At 47.7% G+C, this 22,452-nt stretch overlaps 1 protein-coding gene across 5 annotated transcripts in view; it reads right to left on the bottom strand.

The window, feature by feature from the left end:
* The window catches only part of LOC142495794 (zinc metalloproteinase-disintegrin-like VMP-III), a 240,258-nt gene that overhangs the window by 178,813 nt on the left and 38,993 nt on the right, over positions 1-22,452 (bottom strand). For all 5 annotated transcript variants that reach the window (XR_012801815.1, XM_075601762.1, XM_075601761.1 and 2 more), the window contains one exon: positions 13,287-13,363. Coding sequence is in view for 4 of the 5 variants with exons in the window: in XM_075601762.1 (XP_075457877.1) it covers positions 13,287-13,363 (77 nt within the window). In the remaining variant the exon portion in view is untranslated. The remainder of the gene's footprint in view (positions 1-13,286; positions 13,364-22,452) is intronic.

Here is a 22,452-nt window from a genome sequence, read left to right as displayed (position 1 = left end):
TGCAACGTCAGACGCCGCGTTGCCATGCCAACATGACGCTCGTGACGTCATAACGCGCCAAGGAGCTGAGGAGGCAGCCTCTGCTGAGGCACCGATAGTAGCCTGGCCCCCACCCGCACCTCCCGCCCCAGCTTCACATCCTCCTGCCCGGCTGCCCGACCTCCCGCCTGGCTACGCATCCTCCCGCCCGGCTGCCCGACCCCCTGACCGGCTGCCTGACCGCCCAGCTGCCCGACCGCCTGACCCCTCCGCCTTGCTGCCCGACCCCCCGCCCGGCTGCCCGACCCCCCCGCCCGGCAGCCCGACCACCCCACCCGGCTGCCTGACCCCCCACCCTGTCACCCTGTCTCTGTCACCCTCTCCCTGTCTCAGTCACCCTCTCCCTGTCTCTGTCACCCTCTCCCTGTCACCCTCTCCCTGTCTCTGTCACACCCTCTCTCCCTGTCTCTGTCTGTCGCACCCTCTCTCTCTTGCTCTCTCTCGCACCCACACTCTCTCTCTCGCACCCACACTCTCTCTCTTTCGCACCCACACTCTCTCTCTCTCTCTCGCACCCACACTCTCTCTCGCACCCACACTCTCTCTCGCACCCACACACTCTCTCTCTCGCACCCACACTCTCTCTCGCACCCACACTCTCTCTCTCTCACACCCACACTCTCTCTCTCTCGCACCCACACTCTCTCTCTCTCGCACCCACACTCTCTCTCTCGCACCCACACTCTCTCTCTCGCACCCACACTCTCTCTCTCTCGCACCCACACTCTCTCTCTCTCGCACCCACACTCTCTTTCTCTCGCACCCACACTCTCTCTCTCTCGCACCCACACTCTCTCTCTTGCACCCACACTCTCTCTCGCACCCACACTCTCTCTCTCTCTCGCACCCACACTCTCTCTCTCTCACACCCACACTCTCTCTCTCTCGCACCCACACTCTCTCTCTCTCGCACCCACACTCTCTCTCTCGCACCCACACTCTCTCTCTCGCACCCACACTCTCTCTCTCTCGCACCCACACTCTCTTTCTCTCGCACCCACACTCTCTCTCTCTCGCACCCACACTCTCTCTCTTGCACCCACACTCTCTCTCGCACCCACACTCTCTCTCTCTCTCGCACCCACACTCTCTCTCTCGCACCCACACTCTCACTCTCTCTCTCGCACCCACACTCTCTCTCTCTCTCGCACCCACACTCTCTCTCTCTCTCTCTCTCTCTCGCACCCACACTCTCTCTCACTCTCTCTCTCGCACCCACACTCTCTCTCTCGCACCCACACTCTCTCTTGCACCCACTCTCTCTCTCTCGCACCCACACTCGCTCTCTCTCGCACCCACACGACATTTACTCACACACACAATTATGTAACAAGGACTAATTGTAGTAAAGTATAAATGTAATACAATAAATAAACTGTTGTGTCAAAAACGAATGTTGTTCTTACTGGGAATTTATTCAATTTCTTTTTTTAAAAAGCAAGGCTGTGGGCGGGGCTAATGGTGGGTTGGGGCGGGGCTGTGGGCAGGGCTAAGGGCGGGTTAGGGGTCGGGTTAGGTGGCGAGTAGATTTTTTGGTTCGGCACTAGATTTTTGGGTGATTTGTCGACCACTGTATATGTATATATGTGTGTGTGTGTGTGTGTGTGTGTGTGTGTGTGTGTGTGTGTGTGTGTATGTATGTATATGTAGCTAGGTCCTCCGGCGCCCCTCCTTTGTCCTCCGGAGTCGTCGTCCCCTTCATCATCCGGTTTCCCTATATCCCCGGCTTTCCCCTTACCTCCGCTGAGGGTAGGAGAGCTGCGGGGGCGGCCGCGTCACTGGGGCTCCCTGTAGTAGTATTACAGAGTGCCTCCATTGGGCCGAGATGTTTGCGCATGCGCGGTGGTCATAAGAATTGCGATGGGCTCTTCAGATAGTCGCGCATGCGAGGTGAAAAGCTCGCGAAGGGCAGTCAATCAGGAAAGGCTATTGGCAGGGACTACAAGTCCCAGGTACCTTAGGAGTGATCACCTGATGCTAGGGAGACAATAGGGCTGAAGATATCCCTGCAGACAGGATAGGGATATGAGTCACTGAGACCACGCTAGGCAGAGTGTGCCAGGCAGGGATAGGGGAAAGAAGGTCCATGCAGAGAAGCAAGTAGCCTCTGCACTAGGCCAGCATACCCCCTAGGCCCCAGATAGGCCATAAGTTATTAAATAGTTTGTGGTTGCTCCAGGGACATGCCCTAGAATAGGGAACAGATCCCCTTAGTTCTGCAGGATAGTTAGGGACACAGCGGACACTGCCATCCCTGAGGAGAATTCTGGGACCAGGCCTCACACACGAGAGAGAGAGACATAGCCCAGGTGGGATCACCCCTGACGGAAGTCGCGGAAGAGCGTGGATTGGCGGGATCTTTTTTGAAGCTTCTGCGGACCGGGTGCCCGGCAGGTACAGTCTATAAAGTGCACCAACAAACCGGTATAACACAGGTGCTGATCACGCATATAAGGGTGGGTTCTTTGGGGACACTGTTGGGCTAAGTGGCCAAGGGACTACGCATCACTGTGGACACGGTGTGGGATACACGATGCTGGGAGTTAAGGTTTGGGGAAAGCCCTGCGAGGCGTAGGGTAGTTGTGGATCTATCACTAAAGTTATTAGAGTATAAGTCACATCATATATCTACATACAGTAAAGGTTTCTCTATTTTTATTTCTGTGTGTGTTCAATTTATTATGTCCTGTGAAGGGCTGCTTCCGCTCTGCTGGGATTCCTTACAGGTGGAGGCGCTGCACCATAGTAAGTGTATACCCCAGGCTCTCTGCGGCAGAAGCTCAGACTCCTGGAGCCAACAGGTATAAGGGCAGCACTGGTAGCTTCCTGTGTTCTGGGGGAAACAGAGCTACATTTGGAGGCGCTGCTGAGATTTAGACTTGGGGTGCCAGAATCAGTATAAATGATGTCCTTCTCAATAGTATCCTCACCTTCGCGCCAGGAGGTGTATGACTGGGCCTTGGAGATGTAAGTACCGCCTCTCCGAGCGCTCGCTGTGGAGCGAGTACCCGTTGATGCCCTCTCTTACGAGATCCGTAATGCCCTAAAGCAGCATACCCACATACAGGGCGAGGTAAAAGTCATGGATCACCGCAAAGATGCTGACGGAGTGTGGTGCTCCATGGTAGTGAGTGTAGGGCGAGACATAACAGAAGAGGAAGGGCCGTCCAGTGTGTTGGTTCAAGAAGCTAAAGGTTCCTGTTGTCCCGTTATCTACCCCGAAATGCCTATAAAAACAGAGCCCAGCTGTTCTCACATGGACTTTACAAGGGTCACTACGCGACTGTCTCCCTCCCCTCCTGAGAGTTTCTGTGGGGACAACACCAGTGCCCTCACATGTTCCAATCCACGGTTAAGCATAGATAGCCTCTTTTCCAATTGAATGGAAGATATACCACTGCTAGCTAAGGCCATACTGCAATTGGTGGGTCCAAATTTGAATCCCCACCCCCACCGCCTTATCGCAAACTAAAGATATTTTCAGGGGTCAAACCTACTCCTACCAGCGAGGAGAAGTTCGAAGTCTGGAAAGAATATACTTCACAGGTTCTGGAAGAATGGACCTGTCCTGATTCTGTAAAGAGACAAAGAATAAAGGAATGTCTAAGGCCTCCCGCTTCCACCACAATAAAGATGTGCAATGACCAGCATGTGGAGTTTACAGCTCAACAGATGATGGATTCCCTTATTTGGGCCTATGGAAGAGAAGATGACGTGAGTGAACTGTGGACTAAATACTACAATCTCCGCCAAAAAGAGGGAGAAGACCTATCTGATTTTATTCAGCGAATCCACTTGGTCTTGTGGGATCTACGCTCCAGTCAAGTCATTAACGTCTCAGCAGTGAATGAGTATCGATGCACTCAATTTCTGCGGGGAGACATACCCACCCATCATATTGTAGTCATGATCAGACACTCTCTGTTGAAAGGGGAACCCCCCACTTTAGAAGACCTGCTGGATGAAGTGAAGGTTCATGAGGCCTACACTAGGTTACACAATCTCAAGAAGACCAAAGACTCTTGCAAGGAAGAGGCCAAGGAGGTAACCAGACTAAAGGCCATGGGGGCTACTACGACACAGGAAGCTCCTGCCACTGTGAGTCCTTGGCCAGTGCCTCAGTCACCCGGCAGCCCAAGACGAAAACAGCGAACAGCGTTGCTACCACTGTGGTCAAGCGGGCCATATCGCTAGGGATTGCCCAAAACGTCAAAATTCCTTCACAAGTGCCAAGTCTCTCACGGTTCAAGTTCAAGAAATGCACACTACTTTTCCGGCAATGCCCGAGGAGGGTGGAGAAGAATCTGAGGTTATCACGGAAGATAAGCCGCCTTTAGATGCCTACAGCCGGGTAGGACCCACCGTGATAAGAGTCGTTGTGGAAGGAGTCTATTACTCAGCTCTACTGGACACCTGGTCTCAGGTGACTATCATCTACCGGCCATTTTACGATCAACACATCAGTCATCTTCCCTTGCAGTCAGTGGAAAAGATGAAGTTGTGGGGTCTGAGTAAAGACGACTACCCCATAGATGGGATAGTGGCGGTTAAGGTGAACATCTTGCAGCTGAACACTAACCGGTCGCACCCCATGGAGGTGGAAGCCTTGGTCTGCCCCAAGTCGCGGGAGCATCCCAGTGCACCCATCATATTGGGCACGAATGCGGACATAGTGAGATCTGTGATTCAATCTTACCTTCACGAAGCATGGGCCTGTAAAGAGGCCTTCAAAGGGCTGAAGAAAAGTCTGACAGAGGCCCCGTTTTTGCCTATGCTGATCCAGAGAAGCCTTACGTCCTACATGTGGATGCCTGCTTCAACGGATTGGGAGCCGTACTACATCAGAAGTATCCAACTGGACTGTGGCCAGTGGCATATGCGAGTAGAAGTTTGACTCCTAGTGAAAGGAACTATCCAGTGCATACGTTGAAGTTTCTTGCCCTCAAATGGGCTGTCGAAGAAAAGCTGCACGACTATTTATATGGGGGTCTCTTTTGAAGTCAGGTCCTATATTCAAACAACCGCCAAATTGGATGCGACAGGTCATAGATGGTTGGCCGCCCTATCCAACTATCAGTTCACTCTGAAGTATAAGCACGGACCTCTGAACATAGGAGCCAACTCCCTATCTAGATGACCGGGATTGTGTGAGACATCCGATGATGACCCCTGGGAAGAAATCCCCGGACTAGGACTATGTGTTCCACTGCAGCCATTGTAAACGACAGAGTGGCGTTCTCCGAGTTGCGAGTAGCAGATTCTTTAGGGTGCCGACCTCGGTTGCTTCCTGATGCCTACTGCCACCCCGACGGCATGGGCATCACTCAAAATGTCATCTTCACTTGGAGAGAATTGGTACTAGCACAGATAAGTGATCCAGCGGCTAACACCGTCCAAGAGGCCATCCACAAAAACGACCCCTCTATGGTTAAACAGGCTCCCACTGATACGGTCACCCTCCTCATGATAGAATGGGACAAATTCAAAATGGATCACGGCCTTCTCTATCAGGTCGTTCAATATCACAATCACCCTGACCGACGACAACTGTTTCTGCCCCGGCATCTGCAACACCTCGTCTTACGATCCCTGCACGATTATCATGGACACCTGGGGGTGGATAAGACCTTTGGATTAGTGAGAGATTGATTCTCCTGGCCTAAAATGAGAGAGGCAGTAGAGCAACATTGTAGGAAATGTCTATGGTGCATTCAGAGAAAGATGCTGCCCACCCGTGCTGCTCCAATGGGCCATCTCAAAAGCTCTGGCCCCATGGACTTTGTCTGTATGGACTTTTTGTGCATCGAACCAGATTCGAAAGGCATTGGCAATGTGTTGGTAGTGACAGATCGCTACGCCCAAGCGTTTCCTACGAAAGACCAAAAAGCTATCACTGTGGCCAAAGTGCTGTGGGAGAAAAATTTAATGCACTACGGACTGCCAAACCAAATGCACTCTGATCATGGAAGAGACTTTGAAAGTAAGCTTATCAAAGAGTTGCTCAAGTTGCAAAACGTTCAAAAGTCTAGAATCACTCCCTACCACCCTGAGGGAGATGCTCTTCCTGAAAGATTCAATTGGACATTGTTGGATATATTGGGCTCGCTGAAAGACTCCAAAAAGGGATGTGAGGATTCGCCATCCTGGCAATCGCAGACCGTCTCCTTACCCCAACAAGAATTCCGTGATGGTCACCCAGGATGCGTGGTCTCGTGGTCCCAGTGCGCGACCGCGCAAAGCTTGCGTGGTCTGGTCCCCAGTCCGCGGATTCGGACCCCGCCTCCTGCTCTGATGCACAACGAGTGCGCTTGGCCAGCCTCCCTGCTGACGAGCAGTCCAAGCCCACCCCCGCTCTAGTGATGGACAGGACCGGTGTGTGAGTGACGCGCACTCTCTACTCCGCCCCCTAACCTGTGACAGGCGTGGGTCGGCGCGTGATTGATCCCGCCCCCTCTTGTCCCAAGGGCTCTCAGAATCGGCGCGCGAGTGACGTGCGTTCCAAGCTCCGCCCCCTGACCTCCATGACATGCGCTGGATGACAAGCGAGCAGTTCCGCCCCGATCCCCGATTAGGCTGCATCATAGGGCACACTTGTGTGCACCAGCAGCCTATCGGTGCGTACTTCCTGGTTCCGCCCTGGCTGGCTATTGGAGGCCCTGCCTTTATATACCTTCTGTCTGCTCTCATTCTTTGCTGAGCATAGTCTAGTGTGACGCCGTGCCTTGCTGCATTCTAGCTCCAGACCTTGCCTTGCCTTGCTGATTAAGCTCTTGTTGCCTGACCCTGCTTGTCTCTTGGATTCCACACTTCTCCTCTCCAGATACGGCTTCGTACGGCCATTCTCCTGTCTTCAGTCCTGACCTTGGCTAAGTACTAAACGATCCGATATTCTCCAATCCTGAACCTGGCTAAGTACCCCGACAATCCGCTACTCTCCAATCCCGAACTTGGCTACGCACTCTGACGATTCGCAACTCTCCACTCCTGAACCTGGAAAGTACTTTGATTATTCTCCTATCTGTACTCCTGACCTGACTTGAATGACTACTCCACATCCTAGGCGCTCCCGCGTGGCTGTGGTTCGGTGTTAACCAATTCCCTACCTCAGCACCGCGGTCGAGCTTCTGTTGTGGTAAGCTACGAGTTACAGTATGCTCAGCCACACAAACTTCGACCCCGCTGAGGTAGGAAGAGTCCTGCGCACACACGCAAGCTACCCGACTACCGTAGAGGAAAAAATTGTGGGTAGCGAGCAAACCATGCTCTCCCTTCAGGAGGACTTTCGCACCCTTTCTAATGCTTTACAGGAATCGCATTCTCCTTTTGTGCCTGTTGTTTCTGATATTCCCACTACTCCAGTGTAACGAAAATGGGGTTAATCATTGCATTAATAAAGGAAGTAGGCTCGGCTAGTTAACCCTATTTCGTATTGGGAATGAAGGGGTTAATTTTATATGCAATATACCTGTACTATTTTCCTCTCTGTACCTTATTGTCCCCGTTTTGCAGAATTGTACAGGCCTACGGTAATGTATTGCATTGTATACCTGCATTACTAGTGTTTGGACACAAGATGCCGCTGCGCGACCCAAGCCGCAAGCTAATTGGAGAAGCGTGGAGCTGTCTCTTTGTTCCGTTGTGTAACATAGGTATCCATTACTGAGGCTTGAACTCGCAACCGCGAGGTCAATTGAATCAAAGGGTTACGGTTTCAGTCTCAAGCGGGTACCGGTTACAATGTATATAGTCCCGGTTAGTAGCGTAACTTGAAAGGCGGCAGGAAAGTGGCATTGGAACTCGGTCAATTGACGTGGGAACTCGGTCAAATGACGCGGGAACGCGGTTAACCGCAAGTCAATTGACGTGAGAAGCCCATAGCCCAGCATTGCCAACTCAAGGAGAAGCCCCTAACTCGGGAATGGAATGGGTTAGCACCCTGAAATTTGTTGTGCAGTTCCAGAGTAACACCCCAAGCACACACGTATTAGAAATATAATTGTAGGATAAGTAAAACACATACTTTTAATAAAGTGCCTTTCTGGTTGCAGTTTTAAAAGTATAGGCAGGATACATTTTTTTCTACTTGCCTTTGTAATGCACCCAGTGACGAAATGTTTTAACGCCCATGAGCTGGGGGCACTTTCTCATGCAGACTTCATAGACCCCATGTTGAGGCAGTGCCTATGAGTCTAGGGGAGTTTTGCAAATGAAAGCCCCCAGAGCCAGCAGGTGTGAATTAGCCAGGATGCTCGCTGAATAGGAGATCCTGTTAGCCATCTGGTCTAGTTCACACCTTGAGACCAACTCCCAGCCTGGGAGACGCCTGGGAAAATGGGAGTACACATATTGTAAGCAGCCTAGGTGTCAGGTTAGCACAGGCACTGTACCAACCGGAAATCCCTTTAGTGCCCACTCTGCAAACTGTGGGCAAGTTGGGGATTGGTGAGTGTGAAATTCCCACGAAGGGGATTGGGTGGGTATGTTGGAGATATGATATCAGACCCTATATACATGCCACCCCGAGCTATCTCCGTTGTCTTTCTTTTTACCATGTGATTGAATTTCCACCTCGCTTCTAAGAGCAGATAAGAGCAGCAGCAACGATTCCAGAATGCAACAAGTTAATTTAATCGGAACCAAGGACAGAACTCTGCTTCAGGAATTCGTTAGTGCTAGGGGTTATCTAACGAACCCCAACAGACCAGAATGAACTTTGCACTATTCCAGGATATATTGGGCTGGCAATTTGCGCCCCTTGTAACAGGACTACATTTTAAAAGACAATATTCCGGTGCTTTGTTTCATCTCTGGATATTTTATCCCGTTCTCTCCCTCAGTAAGTGTTTTGTCAAGTATATTCTAAGGTTGTCATGTGTTTGTCTATTAAGGAAATAAATGTCAGTTTATTTTGCTCAACTTGTGTGCTCAATCTAGATCCCCAAAATATAAAATTGTTGATCAGGTCAGTCCACCGTGACATCCAGCTTTGCCTTTCTCTCAGGAACCTCGGTTACCTACCCCCAACAATTATGGGGGAGACCCTCATGAATGTCGGGGGGTTTTGAATCAATGCTTTATACAATTTGAAATGAATCCTTTACACTTTACTGCACCCCGCGCCAAGGTTGCGTACATTTTTTTTCTCCTTGTAGATGACTCTCTTGCCTGGGCCTCTCCCATCTGGAAGCGAAGATCTGACCTCACACAGGATATCGGAGCCTTTGCACGGGAATTGCGGAAAGTGTTTGGTACACCCGGTCTTAAGGTATGTGCTTCTTCTTCACTTTTTCATGTTTCCCAATGCAGTTGTTCAGTCGCCAAATACGCTCTTGAGTTTAGAACTATTGCTGCCGAGACTGACTGGAATGACGTAGCCTTGGCCGCAGCCTTTTGGCAAGGTTTATCAGAAACCATTAAGGATGAGTTGGCAGCCTACGATCGCCCCACCGATTTGGAGGAGCTAATTGCTGTCTGTATCAAGGTGGCTCGTCGCCTCCTGGAGAGACGTTCAGAGAAGGTTCACCATCGTACCATCCCAGCCCGGATCAGTCCCGGTCAGGTGAGCTCCACTGAGGTTTCAACCCCGGATATGTCCGAACCTGTGCAATTAGGGGGTATTAGCCTTTCCAAATCAGAGAAATGACACCGCAAAAACGCTGGCCTATGTCTTTACTGCAGTGTTTCTGGACATTTTGCTTTTTTTTTGTCCCCAAAAGTTGGGAAACGCAAAGTTCCCATGAGTCCTGGGGGAGTCACGCTTTTTCTCTCCCCTATTTCTACTGACACGCATCCTTGTCCCTATTTCACTCTATGGGGAGGGGTTTCAAGCATCTACGCTTGCTTTCATCGATTCAGGTGCCGGAGGAAACTTCATAGATCAAGCTTTCGCAGAACGCCATCTGGTTACGACCAGGTGCAGAAAGAAGCCCATCGCTCTTGAAGCCATTGACGGAAGACCTCTGCAGCTGGTGTTCATCTCTTTGGAGACAAATGTGCTTCAACTCAAGGTGCAAGACACACATCTGAAAAAGATCCAATTCAATGTTATCCATACTCCTTCCATCAGCGTGATCCTCGAACTACCCTGGTTACAGATTCACAACCCTCGGGTAGATTGGCTTAACAAGGAACCCATTCAATGGAACCCCTTTTGCCATATGAACTGCATTTTGGAAGCAAGTAGCATCGGGGGTACCATCATGTCCAAGGAGAAGGAAAGGGTACAATTGCCAGATGAGTGCGCTGAGTTTCGGGACGTCTTCGATAAGGTCAGATCGGAGATTCTTCCCCCTCCCCGGCTGTTCTATTGGCCCATCGACCTGCTTCCAGGCACTACACCCCCCATATGGACTTCCTATCCATTGTCTATGCCTGAGACCAAGGCAACGAAGGAGTATATTGCGGCGAATTTACAAAAGGGGTTAATTTGCAAATGTACCTCTCCTGCGGGCGCAGGGTTTTTCTTTGTGAAGAAGAAGGACGGGATATTATGCCCTTGCATAGACTACCGGTCCCTTAACATAATTACCATCAAAAACCGCTACTCCTTGCCCCTCATTTCTGAACAGTTTCATTGATTACAAGGAGCTAGTATCTGTTCTAACTTAGATTTACGAGGTGCCTATAATCTTGTCAGGTTCCGCCAGGGTGATGAATGCAAGACGGCTTTCAACACCAGAGATGGACATTATGAGTTCTTGGTCATGTCTTTTGGTCTGTGCAATGCCCCAGCTGTGTTTCAGGATTTCATAAATTAAGGCCTCGGACATGGTCAAAAAGACCGTGCTGAGCCGCGCTGAGGGGAAACATTATCCCTATCAGCGCGGCTTTAGACGGCGCTTCCGCACGCTTCCGCAGGCGTGCAGAGGCGTGTGGAAATGCAGGGGACAGGCAAGTTGGTCACGTGACTGCCAGAAGCCAATGACAGTCCGTGACGTCGGCGCTGTGATGTGGCGCGCTAGCCCCGCCTCCCAATCCGCCTCCAGGCCCGCCTCCCGAATGCCTCCCACCCGGCACACAAGCGCGCTCGCTGATGCTCATGCAGGGCCAATAAAAATCTCCTGTTTGAGCAGGAGAGCATGAGCGTCAGCGCTGTCCAGCGCTGCTCCCTGCAACATGTCCCAGGCCTAAGTTTTCAGAGATCTCCTCAACTCTTTTGTAATCGTTTATCTTAATGACATTTTAATTTTCTCTAAATCCAGACATTAACACATCTCTCACATGAAACAGGTGCTCCTTCGCTTACGCCTGAACAGACTTTTTGCTAAAATGGAGAAATGTCATTTTCATCAAACATCCACCATTTTTCTAGGCTACATCATTTCTGATACCGGCCTCACCATGGATCCCGCCAAGGTCAAAGCTATCCGAGATTGGCCACAACCTACCACCTTGAAAGCAGTACAACGCTTCCTGAAATTCTCAAACTATTACTATAGGTTTATCCAAAAATGTCTTCTCTGGTGGCCGCACTTATGGAATTAACCAAGAAGGGAGCAGACCCTGCTTCTTGGCGCTTATTTGCTGACCCACACTGACGCTTGGCAGTGAGCCCCTGCAGCCGCAATGAGAGCGGCTTTAGCAGGGGCTTGCGCATGTGTCCGTAGGCGTGCGGAAGCGTCGCCGATAATCCAATTTAAATTTGCGCGCTGAGGGGAGCGGAGTGCCGGTCACGTGAGCGGTTCGCCCAATAAGGGCTGTTCCAATGCTATGGTAATGAAGGGGTTAACTCCTCACGCAACCTTCCTGGCAGGCCTAAACACCCACCCGGGGGAAACTACTCCCTTCATGCCCCTACCCCCCAATAAACAAGATATGCAGGTTTAACCCCTTCATACAGTATAGCCTTAGTGGCTGGCTGCTAAAGTAATGAAGCTGTTTTTATTTGAATACTATTGTCCGGGAGCAGGGGGTCTCCAAGGCTGAACCGCACTGCTTCCCGAATTACAGACCCCCGGTATGGGGTGCTGGTGACACGGGGTGTCATGTGACGCGGGACATTTAAATGCATAGGAGATACCGGCACCCCATAGCGGGGCCTGTAACTCGGGAAACAGGGGGTCTCCGGACCTGAAATAATTGCGGTTCACTGCTCCCGTACACTAGTATTCAAAGTTTAATAAAAACACTGCAATCACCTGTGAAAGCTGTGCAGGGAGATACAGCTCTCTATGCAGCTCAGATTGTGAGAAGATCGCAGGGGGAGAACTTAGAAAAAAGCTGAGATCACATTGCTGCCACGCCGAGCGGTATTTGCATTTTCCTATCTCTCGGTTTGAGATGGTTTCAGATTCTTTCTGCACACCACGATTACACAAATGACAAAGCGTTTCGGTGGGAACATGCTACATTGTTCGAGATGGCAGCAAAGTTATCAAACCTACTAGAATAGGTCCCTTAGACCACAAACTGGAGGCGCAGGATTTTTCTGGGGGGGGGCACGAGCGGTTGCAGAGGCCAAGGGAAATGCCAGTGGACCACGCGAGGTCTCTGCAACCTCAATTTACCGGGATTCAGCCGGCTTCTGGTCACATTGCCATAACAACGCAGCATCAAATGGCGCAGCAGGGTCATGTGACGTGACGCGTCATCATGGAAATGTGTTTCAAATGATGCTGCAAGGTCACGTGACGTCATATCACGTGACCCACGGCGTCATTTGACGCCAGGTCACAGGGGAGAGGGGGCGTGAGCTCTGGAGCCGGCACACGGGGGTCGCAACAAAAAAACTGCGTACTCCTGCCTTAGACTCATTAGTTTGAACTCCGTCACTGATTTTGCAATACGTTATCTGTACTGTAGGTGCAAACCACTAATTTATCAAGATAGATACGTTTGTGCACTGATGTCAGTAAGGGAGGTGCTGTTTTACATAGTGTGAAGTTACACAATAAAACAGCAGCAGTAATGAGCCCTTGTTCTACAGAGTAATTAAGTGGAGTTAGTTGTTCATAAACACAGCAGCAGGGGCAAAAACAGGAGCTCACATCACTGCTGTCATTAGATGCAATTAACTCAATCTACACTAAATGAATGACAGCAGCTTGGCCAATCTGGATCAAGCTCTCCCTTCCTTCAGCAAAAGAGAGAAAGATGGAAAGAGAGTCAAAGGGAAAGACAGAGCAAGGGGAAAAGTGAGAGGGAGAGAGACGTCTAATTAACCTCTTCACTGCCAGAGGGGCCTGTTCGTAGAATTATTTTATTAAAAGTACTCCAGTTCATGTCCAAGTATTTGTCCTCCCTCTTACCTTAACCCCCTGCACGTACTAATGCTGACTAGTGATCCGCTGTCATTCTTCACGTGTCCCTGGTAATAGCAGTGATCCTGCAAGAGATAAATAGATACACTTAGATTGTAAGCTCTGCAAGCAGGATTCCTCTCTTTCTACATGATACTGTATATGTATCCCTCTGTATATTAGAAATATCACATTCATATTATTATTATGTTATATTATGTTACTGCTATGTATGCAGTCTTAGATGTGTCTTTACAGTCAATTCATCTTCATTTTTATTATGTTTGTAAGTCTGTCCTTGTGTACATGGTTGTTTTAATCTGAGTTTGTATTGTTTTGTATTGTTTTGTATTGTTAGAGCTGAATTTTAAACTTATTGGAATTAGTTATCTCTATCCAATCAGTGATGAGTGAGGTGTATATATAATGGGACTTCACCCTCACTGAACCAACCCCTGAGGAAGGGACGTCAGTCACGAAACGCGTAGGGTCAGAGGTCATGGCGCCTTGGAGAAACACTGGTTGTGAGAACGTGTCAGTCAAGTGGGACCTGTCCTGGAACTCCTTCTCTTTTCTCTTTACACACTCTCTCTAGGTGACCTAATCACATCTTTTGGGTTTAAATATCACCTGTATGCTGACGACACACAAATTTACCTTTCAACCCCTGACCTTACACCTGCTATACAGACCAAAGTTTCTGAATGCCTCTCTGGAATATCATCCTGGATGGCCATCCGCCGACTGAAACTTAACATGGCAAAAACAGAGCTCCTTATACTTCCTCCTAAACCTGGCCCTACTACCTCCTTCCACATTGCTATTGGAAATACGATCATTTACCCAGTAGCCCAAGCACGCTGCCTAGGGATTACACTTGATTCCTCTCTCTCATTCTCCTCTCATATTCAAAACGTTTCTAAAACTTGTCGCTTTTTCCTCCGCAATATCACAAATATACGCCCTTTCCTCTGTTACTCAACTGCTAAAACTCTGACTCAGGCCCTCATTCTCTCATGTCTCGATTACTCAAACCTCCTGCTGTCCGGCCTTCCTGCCTCTCACCTGTCTCCCCTACAATCTATCCTAAACGCTGCTGCCAGAATCACTCTACTCTTTCCTAAATCTGTCTCCGCATCTCCCCTCCTGAAATCCTTCTCCTGGCTTCCGATTAAATCCCGTATCTCACACTCAATTCTCCTGCTCACTTTAAAGCTTTACATTCTTCTGCCCCTCATTACATCTCAGCCCTAATTTCTCGCTAAGCACCATCCCGACTCTTGCGTTCTGCTCAAGGATGTCTTCTTTCTACCCCCTTTGTATCTAAAGCTCTCTCCCGCCTTAAACCTTTCTCACTTTCTGCCCCACACCTCTGGAATGCCCTTCCCCTCAATACCCGACTAGCCCTCTTGCTATCCACCTTTAAGACTAACCTTAAGACACATCTGCTTAAAGAAGCATATGAATAGCACTGGATAATCATGGACACATGATACATAAAGCTTGGCCCCCTGCAGACGCACTTACTAGAATTCCCTCCTACTGTCTCTGTATGTTCTCCCTACCTACCAATTAGATTGTAAGCTCCTCGGAGCAGGGACTCCTTCCTTAATGTTACTTTTACAGTATGTCTGAAACACTTATTCCCATGATCTGTTATTTATATTATTTGTTATTTATATGATATGTATTACTACTGTGAAGCGCTATGTACATATATGGCACTATATAGATAAAAACATACAATACAAGTGAATCAGGAAGCAGCGTCATCGAGATATCATGAGAGAGGCTGTTCTGCATGCATGCGTGTGTGGATTTCCCTTACTTGGCGTCCATTTTGGAGAGTGCTCCGAAGTTAGAGGGACATATACCACACATCGGGGGGCCCGCGAGGACCCTTACTGCTGCTGGCGTCTGCCTCACTTGGTCACACACGCATGTTATTCCAGTCCTGCTGTAAGTAGGGTTTTGGGTTTTAACCCCTTGGTAACCCGATGCAGCAGGCTCCATTTGTTTTAATAAATAGTTATTTTTCTTTCAGCTTGTTTGTTTAATGTATGTCGCTTGTTAAGTGTTTTATGTTGTTTGTTCAAGTTTAATATTACGTATGACACTATTATTTTCTTTTGTTTCTGTCCCTATGTCATGGACCCCCGGATTGGAGATCTTTCAGTGATTGGACCATTTGGATTCTCTCCCCTCCATCTGTTTGGACTCTATTTGGGACTTATTGGACTTTTTTGGGGCGCTCGTCTGTATATGTTCTTTGTGTTTTCTCTGGTGTTGTTCTGCTATTGTTCCTGGCTGCCCTGTATACATTGTGTATTGTTACATGTTTTATTTAGTTTTTATATTGGTTGTATTTTTATGGTTTATAGCACCTAAGCACTTTCTTTTGTGTTATCTGTGTTTTTTGGACTTTTTAGTGCTGGCTGCTTTGTTCTTGATGTATGTTTGATATTGTTTAAACACTTAATTTATAATTTATTATCACCAATTAGGTGTTGGTAAATTTATATCTCTTTTTTAATATTTTATTTTTAACCTTATTATTATTTTGTAGTTTGTAACAAAGGCAATATGAGCAGCCTATTTCATTCTAGATTAAATAGGAAACAAATGATTGATGAAATATTTAGCAATCCTGACTCTGAATATAGAACAGAGCCGAAGAGAGCAGATTTTCATCCCCTTTTAGAACAACTAGAGAGACTACTTACTATTGAAAATAGACATTTCTGGGAAATAACAGCTCTGAGCAAGTATCTAGAGAATGGTAGAGCACCACGTGGACTTAGAGTTCTAAAAAAAACAACTATTGACACTAGTAATGAAACATTCTTAAAATAATGGAACAACATTCTTGACACTTGCACAGACAATCTGATGAAGTTGTTAATCATACACCGGAAAAAATTATTATTGCAAATTGGGTTACAAATTGATGATTTAGAAAATAAGCTTGACCCTTTCACTAACGATAAGGAATTACTTGAGTTGGAACCAAAAGTTTGCTCCTGTGTGTGGCCCTAACAGTTTTAATTTGTACATTGATGTTCACAGATTTGCGAGGAAACTGGCTCTCAAAAAATATTTCGTGAGAGATGCCGTGACAACGCAGATCTGTGCACCAATTGATGGGGCCACACCGGTGGCAACAAGGCCCACGAAATGTAAAAAAAACATCAACCTTTTACCCAAAGTTTGCACAGGGACACTTAGTGAATACATTTGTTGAGATGGTCACGAGGAATTTGGAAGAGTCTAGTCGGACATTCAAAATCCGACACGACAATCTGAGTAAATTGGAAAAAGAAGCATTGGCCCTCTTAGAGGCAAACGAGAACATAGTTATTAAACCTGCTGACAAGGGAGAGGGTATTGTCATCATGGATCGGGCCTTCTATATTAAGGAGTCCCTACGAATCCTAGGTGATAAAGATACCTACCTTCCTTTGTCTAGAGATCCCTTGAGTCAGTTTAAACATAACATGTTGGCTCTCCTTAATAAAGGGCTTATTGAACTAGCCATTACTGCGGACGAATTTGACTTCTTGAGAATTGCATTTCCACGCACTCCACTTTTTTATTTCATCACCAAAATACACACGCACCTCACTAATCCACCGGGTAGACCTATTATTTCAGGGATTAAATCACTCACTTCTAATTTATCACAGTTTATTGATTTTCACCTTCAACTTTTTGTATGCACAACTAAATCTTACTCATGTGACACTATGCATGTTTTACAGATACTGCGAGAGGTGGAGTGGCGACAGGGGTTTGTGTGGGTGACAGCTGATGTAACTTCTCTGTATACCGTCATCCGACACGACCAGGGCTGCCAGGTCATCTCTCGAGTACTAGACACAAACACTGAAATTACACCAGGTTTGAAATGTTTTTTGTTAGAAAGTATATTACACATTCTCACTCACAATTATTTTTGTTTTAATTCACAATTTTATCTACAGACATGTGGGACTGCCATGGGTACGAAATTTGCACCCAGTTATGCCAACCTCTTTATGAGTACATGGGAGGAAGATTATATTTGGAACAACTGCCCATTGGGTGCAAATTTAGTACTATGGCGTCGCTACATCGATGATGTCGTGTTTATTTTGTCTGGGGATCTGCAATTGTTAGATGAGTTCATCAAATATTTAAATAATAATAACAGGAATTTAAAGTTTGTGTGTCATTTTGATGAGCAACAGATCGATTTTTTGGATCTGAATCTATACATTGTCGATAATACAATTCAGACTAAGACATTCTTTAAACCTGTCCAGGTCAATAACTATCTAATGGCGATAGCCATCACAATCCCCAGTGGATCAGGAATATACCTAAGGGACAGTTCGTTTGCCTGAAACGTAACTGTTCCGACTCCCGGACCTTTGTGCGTCAGGCAGAAGAATTGAAACAGAAATTTATCCAAAGGAAATATCTGGTAGAGCAATTAAATCAAGTCATGGGACAGGTGGATTCAAATCGACAGGTCCGCATTACTTGAGTAACAGAAAAAATCCAGATCCAAGGGGGATGACAATATAGCATTTGTAACACAGTACAATCAGATGGCACCATGTATTAGACATGTGCTCAAGAAGTATTGGCCTATTCTTTTGAGAGATAACACTCTGGCACAGGTATTGATTCCAACTCCGAGTATAATTTTCACTAAGGCCACCAACCTCAAATCTTTAGTAGCACCTAGTTGCCCACTGACTAAAAAGAAGTCTCATTCGTCTCATGCAGTTAATGGCTTTTTCACATGTACTAGATGCACAGCCTGTATGTATGGTAAATAAGGCACTATGTTCAAGTCCAATGTCACTTTAAAAATGTATCAAATAAAATCCTTCATTAATTGCCATACAGCTTATGTAATTTACTTACTGACTTGTCCCTGTGGCTTACAGTATGTGGGACGCACAGATAGGTCCTTCCAAAGAAGGATCTACGAGCATGTGTATAACATTAAAAAGGGTCTAATATCCCATAGTGTGTCTGTTGCAGGGTACATCAACTACACACGTGGGTTTCTTGACAAGGCGTATTTATTTAGCCTTAAAAGATATACAGCATACAAAACAAAAATAGCTTTTCATCAGCAACAAACGAAAACGGCTTTTTCTTCAGCAACAAACGAAAATGGCTTTTTTTTCAGCAAACCAAACAAAACAGTTTCTCTTTAGCAGACAGTTTATATATAATGTAGCTACCCTTTTCTATGCAGGGGACAGACAGTTCACAATTCAACTACTTTGCTACTCAGACCTTGTTTCAGTAACCTTTAGCAGCTTACTCCTCTCTCCTCAACAGCCAGGCTCCATGTGTCTACAGCCTGGGTTTTAACACACCTTGATTAGGCAGCTGGGATCCAACTAATTGTCCTGAGGTTCCCAGCTGACGTTAACCTAGTCAGTGCTGCACTGCAGACTAGACATAGGTTTTCCAGGCATATAACTGGTGGCTTTTATTTACCCTGTCACATTCCTCCCCTGTTAGTGTGTGGCTGGGCTACGCACGGCTGAAGCCCGACCCTCCACCCCTTCTCTAGAAAAGAAGTCAGCATTTGCGTTCTCTTTTCCCGGCCTATGCTGAATCTCAAATGAGAAGGGTTGGAGGGCCATATACCACCTAGTCAATCTAGCATTGGAATCCTTCATGCTATTTAACCACTTTAGTGGAGCATGATCCGTCACCAAAGTAAAATGGACTCCTGCCAGGTAATGCCTCAAAGCCTCGCTTGCCCACTTTACTGCGAGGCACTCTTTCTCAATCACTGAGTAGTTTTTTTCCCTTGGGAACAATTTCCTACTCAGGAAAAGGATAGGATGTTCAACTCCCTCAAATTGTTGTGACAACACTGCCCCTAGCCCTATCTCTGATGCATCTGTTTGCACTATAAAAGGGCTGTTGAAGTCTGGGCTTCTAAGGATGGGACCCTCTGATAGACACCTTTTTATGTCCTCAAAGGCTCTCTGACAATCCCTTGACCACACCACTTGTGTAGGGGCACACTTTTTTGTGAGGTCCGTTAAAGGGGCTGGCACTTCCGAATAGTTGGGGATGAACCGCCGGTAGTACCCTGCTAAACCCAGCAGAGCGCGTAACTACGTTTTTGTTTGGGGGGTCGGAACTTCTTTCAGGGCAACCACCTTGTCGGCTAGTGGCCTTACTTTTTCACCTCCCACTGCATACCCTAAGTATTTGGTTTCTGCCTTACCCAAGGCACATTTCTTAGGGTTTGCTGTGAGCCCTGCCTCTCTTAGAGATTTGAGGACCGCTTTCAGCCTATTTAGATGGGTCCGCCAGTGTTTACTATAAATGACAATGTCATCTAGGTAGGCTGCGGCATAAGTCCTATGGGGCCTCAGTACCTTATCCACGAGTCTCTGAAATGTGGCTGGGGCTCCATGCAGTCCAAATGGCATTGTCACAAACTGGTATAAACCCATGGGAGTGGCAAAGGCTGTTTTGCATTTGGACTTTTCCTCTAAGGGTATTTGCCAGTATCCTTTTGTCAAGTCCAACGTGGATATATATTCCGCTTTACGAAGGTGTCAATTCATTTGTCCACCCTTGGCATCGGATATGCGTCGAACTTGGATACCGCATTGACCTTTCGGAGGTCCACACAAAATCTTACCTTCCCATCGGGTTTAGGGACCATAATTAGTGGACTACACCACTCACTGCCTGATTCCTCAATCACTCCTAAGTGTAACATTTCTTGTACCTCCTTCTCTACCAGAGCCCTACGACTTTCAGGCAACCTATAAGGACGGGAACGTACTTTTACCCCAGGTGCTGTCTCGATTGCATGGGAAATGAAGTTAGTTTGTCCTGGTAAGTCAGAAAAAACATCCTGGAATTGTGTAATTATTGCTAACAAGTCCCCTTTTTGTTCAGAGGACAACTGTTTACCCATTGGGATTTTATCGTCACTCACGATGTTCTCCTGTGGAGGCTGAGGACCCAAGTCTGTTTCCTCCTCCACCAGGTGGATGAATAGAGACCGCTGCATCTTCCAGGGTTTCAGCAAGTTCACATGGTAAATTTGTTTACCCTTCCTGGACCCTGGTTGAGCGATCTCGTAATCCACATCACCCGTACGGCGGAGTACTTCGAATGGGCCCTGCCATTTGGCCAGGAGTTTACTCTCGCAACTTGGTAACAATAACATCACCTGGTCTCCTAGGTGAAACACTCATGCGAGCATTCTGATTGTAATGTCTCTCCTGACTGTCCTGGGCTGATCTAAGATTCTCCCTGGCAAAGAGGCCGACCACATCTAGGCGCTTTCTAAGGTCTAGTACATATTGCAGGGTATTCTTAGAAGGGGACTGCTGTTCCTCCCAGGACTCCTTTAGGAGGTCTAGGATACCCCGGGGTTGGCGGCCATAAAGCAATTCAAATGTAGAGAATCCCGTGGAGGCCTGAGGAACTTCCCGCACTGCAAACAGCAGAAAAGGGAGAAGTTCATCCCATGCTCTCTTCTCTGAATCTACAAATTTCCTCAGCATCCATTTTAGAGTTCGGTTAAATCTTTCTACCAATCCGTCAGTCTGTAGATGGTAGACCGATGTCCGAACAGACTTGACCTCTAGTAACTTTAAGACATCCTGCATCAGTTTAGCCATGAAATTTGTACCTTGGTCTGTCAACATAACCTGGGGAAGTCCAACCCGTGAGAACAGTTCCAACAACTTGTTGGCTACTTGCTTCGCCGTTGCTGTTCTCAGGGGGAACGCCTCAGGATATCTTGTCGCATAATCAACTATTACAAGGATAAACCTGTGTCCTTTCGCAGAAGGTTCTAGAGGTCCTACCAAGTCTACCCCAATCCTCTCAAAGGGAACTGACACCAAGGGTAGAGGAACCAAAGGGGCTGGTTTTTGTCCTTTTGGACTAGTTAGCTGGCACTCCGGACATGCTGCACATAGCTTAGCAATATCACTATGCATCCCTGGCCAAAAGAATCGGGATGAAATACGGTCCAATGTTTTATCCCTGCCCAGGTGACCACCCCAAGGGACAGTATGGGCTAGAGTGAACACAGATTTAACAAACGCCTTGGGAACCAATATCTGTCCGGTGACTTCCCCTGTTTGTGTCTGCCTATTCACCCTATATAGGATATCCTTTGATAGCTCAAAATGGGGGAATACTATTACCCCCTGTGCATCTAAAATCTGTTCATCAATTTTCACCACCTTGTCATACTGTCTAGCAAGGACTGGGTCTTCCCTTTGCTTCTGGCGAAAGTCAGGGAGGTACAGGTCTGGTAAATCTCCAGGGCCCATATCCCCCTCTCTTTGGCCATCCCTAGCCATCACTTGTGACCTCGGACTACTAGAATGGTCACCTTGAGACCCAGATTTCTGCAACCAGTCCTGTTTGTCCAAGCGTCTTTGCTTCCGAGTCTTTTGAACCCGGTGTCTACTGGGAAAAAGGTCTGCCGAGAAGGGGAACAGTTTGCCAGGGTTCTCCTGACCCCTAGAAGGAGGCTCCTCGTGAAAGACTGGGGCCATTAGGTCCAAAAAGAAAGGCCAGTCCCGACCGAGCACAACGGGGGCAAGGAGCCAAGGAGCGACTCCTACTTCGAGGTAAGCCTCCTGACCTTTTACTTGTAGCCGGATTTTGGCCGTCGGATAGCATTTTATATCTCCGTGTATACATTCTATGCTCCATGGGGAGTCAAAAGAACACACGTTGGGCGGTAACAGTTCCTGGAGGACCAGAGTTTCCCAGAGCCCGAATCTACAAGGGCCTGGATAGTTTTTCCCCCAATCAGGGTTGAAAGTAGCCAGGTCTTGTAATTTTCCCCAGTGAAAGCCGAGGCGACGGTTCTGCTGAATGAACAATCCATCAGTGGACAGTCCACATACCGGTGGCCTTGTTCTCCCAGGTGGAACATGGAGAGGGTTCCCTTGCAGGAGGGGGCTGTGGATAGCGCTCCGCTGGACCAGTTACTGGAGACCAGGCATGGTGGTGGGTTCTGTGGGCGACGTCCTCAGAAGTTCCTCATTTTGCGACGAGCCGACATCCGGAAGGAGATGAGGGTCTCTGCGGGGACCAGCATAATGGACTCCGTCCTTGCTGGAATGACTGCTCCTTCCATTGGACTTTGCGGTTCCGTGACGGGCCGTAGGAT

Source organism: Ascaphus truei, chromosome 5, assembly GCF_040206685.1.
Source record: "Ascaphus truei isolate aAscTru1 chromosome 5, aAscTru1.hap1, whole genome shotgun sequence".
In the NCBI taxonomy this organism is placed as follows: domain Eukaryota; kingdom Metazoa; phylum Chordata; class Amphibia; order Anura; family Ascaphidae; genus Ascaphus; species Ascaphus truei.
The sequence above is the reverse complement of the archived record's forward strand: the minus strand, read 5'-3'. Positions and strand labels throughout refer to the sequence as shown.